The 5,494-nt window shown below is 43.8% G+C and overlaps 1 protein-coding gene across 1 annotated transcript; it reads right to left on the bottom strand.

Annotated features, from left to right (window-relative positions):
- Positions 1–3,476: 3,476 nt before the first annotated feature.
- On the bottom strand, positions 3,477–4,314 carry LOC147897730 (auxin-responsive protein SAUR40-like). Its single transcript, XM_087380989.1, has one exon. The coding sequence runs from the start codon at positions 4,136–4,138 to the stop codon at positions 3,815–3,817; it is 324 nt and encodes a 107-aa protein (XP_087237115.1). The 5' UTR covers positions 4,139–4,314; the 3' UTR covers positions 3,477–3,814.
- Positions 4,315–5,494: the final 1,180 nt, after the last annotated feature.

Here is a 5,494-nt window from a genome sequence, read left to right as displayed (position 1 = left end):
CTACAATTGCACTTATCTTAAACTTCCAAAGAGTGTAGTTTGTACCATCAAGTTTCCTTCCATGAAGGCGGGTGGTCGAATGCGAATCATTGGAGTAGGAACAGCAGCAGCAACAACATATACTCCAGAAGTTCCACTAGTGCAGCCATCACACCAAGTGCTAAAGCTTTGTTGCAACTGAGTTTCTTGCACTATCATTGCTCAAAGCACCTAGTGCTCAAATACCATATAGGAATACGATGCAGAGGAGAGATCGTTTGACAACAACGATAGTATAATAACCAAAGAATAGACACAATAGAGAAAAATAAAAAATTTGTATCACCAAATAAGATACAACTGATGGTGTTGTCCATCTGTGTGCTCTCCAATAGAGCTTTGATGGTGATCTAGATAGACTCTAGACTTGAGGTAGGGGTATTGGCATTCGATGTTGAGGCTTGAGAAGTGCCCTCCTTATATAGCCCTTCATAGTAGACCGATTCCACCACACTAGTAGGCTGGCGGTGGCACATGCATTTTGACTTAGCACATTGCATGAATAAGTGTGAGGACAGTGGCACATGTTTGCTTGAATTTTGCCACCGGCCAAAGACCATTGACCATGCATGCATAAGCAAATTCACATGTGAATGCTCGTGCGCATGCAACGCATAGGGCATACCCAGGGCCTTATCTGCAGACCCTGAATCGTGCCAATGGGGCCGTTGCCCCTAGACCCCGAACCCCCCAAGAGTATGTTGTTTCTTCTACGATCTCCTAACCATCAAACAATGACCATGAGACCTCATCTAGTGTCAAAACTAGGACCCCACCAATGTCTAGTGCTCACACCATGGCTGAATCTCCTCATAATGGGGGCCTTACAGAAGGGTACTATGGAACATTGGTGGTTACATATGAGAGGCGACTTGGGTGTTCCCCAATGTAAGAGGATAGGCAATACGGGCTCTCTACATGCCTACCATCCCTCCACCTCAACATATCGTTGTCCCACACAAAGCACTCTCATTGCTACACCTCATATCATTGTCCCACACAAAGGAGCACTCTCATTGGTACACCTCAAATTCCTCTCAAGGGGCCTTGCAGCTAGAAATCACTAATTCGAGGCCCTTTTGGGAACCCCTTTCTCCTCTAATGCTTTGCAGGGCGACACGAGGTTAATGTTTGGAGATTTATTGGGAAGGAGGTGAATTTTTTTGAAAGTGTCCCGGGATAGCAAAATTTTCAGCCACCATGATTTTCTGATACATGTCAACTAAATTGGATATACCAGTTGCCCTCAAGCAAGTGCAACGTGACCCAAATTGCTTCAAATTACAAATAGGCCAAAGAGCATGCTATCGGGTTTGATGCTGAATATTATGAAATGCAATGACCTTTGACATGCTTATGAGCCATATAGCAAGGAATTTCATCGAAGACTAATAAAAATTTGTAAATAGTGCTGGATTTAATAAAAGATCTTTCCATATGCACAAATTGCATTTTTTCATATTCTTTTATTCTAGGTTGAATCTAGATACCAATACCACCTACTATTAATGTTTTAAGATAACCATGCACTAGTCCCACTAGTTTGGCTTGCATTTTTTCAAATTTTTTTTGGTTTTCAACAAAACATTAAAAAGTTTTGGATGGTGCCCTCGAATGGGTGTGCATAATTTTAACACACCATATCTAAGGTTTTCAATTAGGTGTGTCCTTGGTTTGAGGAGAAGCTCACATAGTGTACTTTTGAATGATTACTTGTACTAGTTGTAATAACATTAATACTTTTCAAGTTATAGATGGCACATATGTAATAAATTTGGCAATAATGATGCATGTTCAACTTAATGAGGCGAGTTCATATTACCATGAGTAGTTCTAGCACCATTGAGGGTATTTGTATAGTTGTAGGACTCATACTAGCATTACTGATGGCATTTGTCTTGTGGTTAGTGCTAGTAGTACTGCTGCAATTTATTCGGTTTTGGTTTAGTGTAGCACTATGGATGGTATCTTTACCCCCAAATAGTGAAAATGTGTGGCTGGGGCCATGATTTTGTGAAATTTATGGTGATCACCTCACATAATCATGAAAAAGTAGCATGATGATTCTCTTGATTATCATCCTAACAAGAGAAAGTGGGTCCTCTTCAAGCATACTTTCCCACATCCCATATGTAATATCATGTAGGGGATATATTACATTGTAATATTTTGGAAATTTTATAAAGAAGAGGTTCCTATGAGTCCTTATAATAGCATTGTGCATGACAAGACACTTTAATGACGATTCATACACAAAAAATTGTTGGCTTCCAAGATCACACCAAACCAAAACCTTGATTACACATAGCTAACAAGGAGCTTCAGTACTTTTAAAGCTATCAATAAGATACATCTTACCTCATCATAATATCCAACAACACTCCAATTGGAACTATGAAGATTTGGTGCCGATCTTGCATGTATCGAAAGAGGGCTTCAGAGGGATCTTATTTGTCTGCTCAATCAACCTTGTAGCTTCTTGGTTGCTTCGACATGTCTTGCAAGGGCTCTTTACTGTGTGATTTGTACCCCATTGTCCATCCTCTTGCTCATGCATCGTGACTTCTTCGTGTTGCTATAGCTCTTGGCTCAAGACCTCAACTTGCAAGTATGTCATGCCGCTAAGCTTCGTCTCTCCAACAACTTGCACAGACATCCAATCATGCTTCCTGTATGAGTTGAGCTATCATGACTTCCCATCTTCCTACAAATGGTAGAGGTGTTAGGCCACTCTCTACAATCACAAAAATTATCTCGTGATTTCTACTTGACTTGACGAGTCAATCCCAAATCAATGCATTGATTCACCTCCAAGATTCCAACTAGGTTCTCGAGACTCTTGCTTATATCCCAATTCAAGCTTCTATCCGAATCCCAACCTACGTCAACTATCTAGAATCAAACTTCACTAAGAAATTTGAATCTAGCATGTTCTATCACATGCCTCTTTGTCCTCCTCATATGGGAGCTCACAAGTGAGGCAATGATCTTTGATCTCTAACATTCTTTTTATTTGTCGCCCCTCTCTCTCTCTCTCGTTTAATTCTCAGAGGATCAATGCAATACTTTTTTGAATATATGAAAGTGGTTTGCTTCTGAACAAATTTGATCTCATTGATTCACAATATGCTAATTTTTCTTCATTTTTTTAGAACATGATGTGCTTAAGAGGCTTACATCCAAGCAATGAGCTACAAAGTTCTCTTGAAAGGTAAAAGGATGAAATTAATGTTTACAACATAGCGTGGTGAACAAATAATTGAACTTGCATGCACGCAATGAGTTCTTCTAGAAAGTCATAAGACAATGACAAAGCAATTCTCAAATTTCTTTGACTGGAGTCTGGGCGGTAGTAGAGAAAGAAAAAATTCAATACCACTTATTTCTACCATCTTGCGATGATTGGCGGAATGAAAATTACATATATCTTAAAATCTCTTGTACTAGATCCGAGTGCGCAAGATGGGAGATATCAGATTCTCGATCAACGCACTTCAGGTCTTACATAGTCCTTCTTAGAAGTAGTCCAAAACTGAAGTTATGAAGCTTCTGCAAATGTACAACGTTTGCCATAGGAATTTCAATGTACAGACGGACACAATGTACATTGGGAAACTACTGCCAGTTTGTTAAACGAGGCTCCCATTGTCCGCTGTTTACATGGATCCTCGAGATAGAGGGCCAAAACCTTGTCGCAAATGGATAAGCAGCGGTGCTTTTCTCCGAACAGAACCCGAAGTAATGTTATAACCAATTCTTGCCTGACACCCATGCACTAACTGCGACTGCTCAAAAGCCGAAGTATTTCCTCAAACGTCTCCGCATCACAGATTACCTGGAGGGCTCCTACTTGCGAGTAGCCATACTCCTCCGCGGACTTGTTGAGAAGCTCGGCGATGAGGGGCTCGCTGAGCTGCTCCGCCTTGATGAAGTAGCGGCGGGAGGAGTTCCCGACGCGAATGGGGAGGTAGCCCTTAGGGGCGGAGGAGAAGGCGATGGGAGAGGGGTCAGGGTGAGGCTTAGGGAGGCGGGTGAAGCGGGGGGGGGAGGAAGGGATCAGGGGGATGAGGGTTTGGAGCTTTTTGGAGAGGCGGTCCATGGGCGCCGATATTGGAAAGCAAATGGGCGATGGAGACGAAAGAGGAGGAGCGTGAAGGAAGGAAGGGAGAGGGGTGAGCTGAGGGAGAAGGTAGAGGGGAGGGTGGGGGATAGAAGGGGAGCTGGGGTGGCTATGGCGATGGAGCAAAGGTGTTGGAGGTGGTGTGGCTATGGCGATGAAACGTGAACGAAGAAGAAGAAGAGGATGGCTGTATAGAGAAGAAGGGGACCGAAAGAGAGTTTAATATAAAGGGAGAGGATGATCGGCCGGGAGGGTCTGGTGTAAAGCGACTTTTCTAAGGACTGGTATAAAGGGGGGGCTCCGCATGCCAAGCTTGCTGAAAAGCGGGGCCCAGTGCGGTAGGTACCCCCAGAAGGTACGGGCGAGTACACGCCGTGCTGTAAGGCCCGCCCTATCCGTGCGTTACCCTGTCCCCTTCATGTCGCCCGCATGGTCCCACTTTACACTGCCTTCTTCCCTGTTGGCACCTTCCCCACCCCTCCACGTCCAACCTTCTCGCCCCTCCTCCACATGCCACATCCTCCAATCTCTCCACCTCCGCACCCTCCCCGCTCCACGTCGGCGTCACGTGTCACTTACTAACGAGCAATAATTGCCCCGCAATTTCTGCAGTATATACTATATATTTTCCACGTATATATTCACTTTTCTTACACTGGCGCCCTCCTCTCTTCCACGTCGGACTCGTGGCCCACATGGATTCCACATCCGATCACACCCTCATAAGGTAGGCGCCACGTGTGTCCCATCCTCCCACGTGGCTGCACTCCGACCGTGCACCGCATGCCACATCCGCCCGTGTCCCTTCCTTTTCCGCACTGTCCGCGCTCCACGTAGGCGTCACCTGGCACTTCATAACTGCCCCTACAAACCGCAATTTTTGCAGCATAATGCGCCCACGGCTCGTATTGGCAGTGAAAGTATTTGTCCTATCACAAATTTGCATTACAACTTAGATGCCTACTTTATATGAAAAACGAAACAATTTATCATTTTTCAGATGACCTCGGAAATTTCCCGGTGATTCATTTGACTAATGACAATGAGGTCGATGTCGAAATTTAGGCACTATGTTTGTGTATTTGCACACGCATTGAGATTTGGCGGTGTTTTCATTTGCATGTTAGTTTTTAAAAACAGAGAAGTTGCATACTTTTATCCATTACATCAGTTCCACGCCATCTTCATTTTCTTCGGTTAGCGAAAATTCATTTCTCTGTCACGGTCAATTTCAAGTAATTCGAGCTGCAGGAAGATTAATATTTTAACGTAGTGAAACTGCACAGTGCACACTATTTCAGATTTGACGTACCGTACGAGCGTTGCAGCAGCAGA

The sequence above is a fragment of the Dipteris shenzhenensis genome, chromosome 10 (genome assembly GCF_047967505.1).
Source record: "Dipteris shenzhenensis isolate YYH24624 ecotype China chromosome 10, Dip_SZ_1.0, whole genome shotgun sequence".
Taxonomy (NCBI): domain Eukaryota; kingdom Viridiplantae; phylum Streptophyta; class Polypodiopsida; order Gleicheniales; family Dipteridaceae; genus Dipteris; species Dipteris shenzhenensis.
The sequence above is the reverse complement of the archived record's forward strand: the minus strand, read 5'-3'. Positions and strand labels throughout refer to the sequence as shown.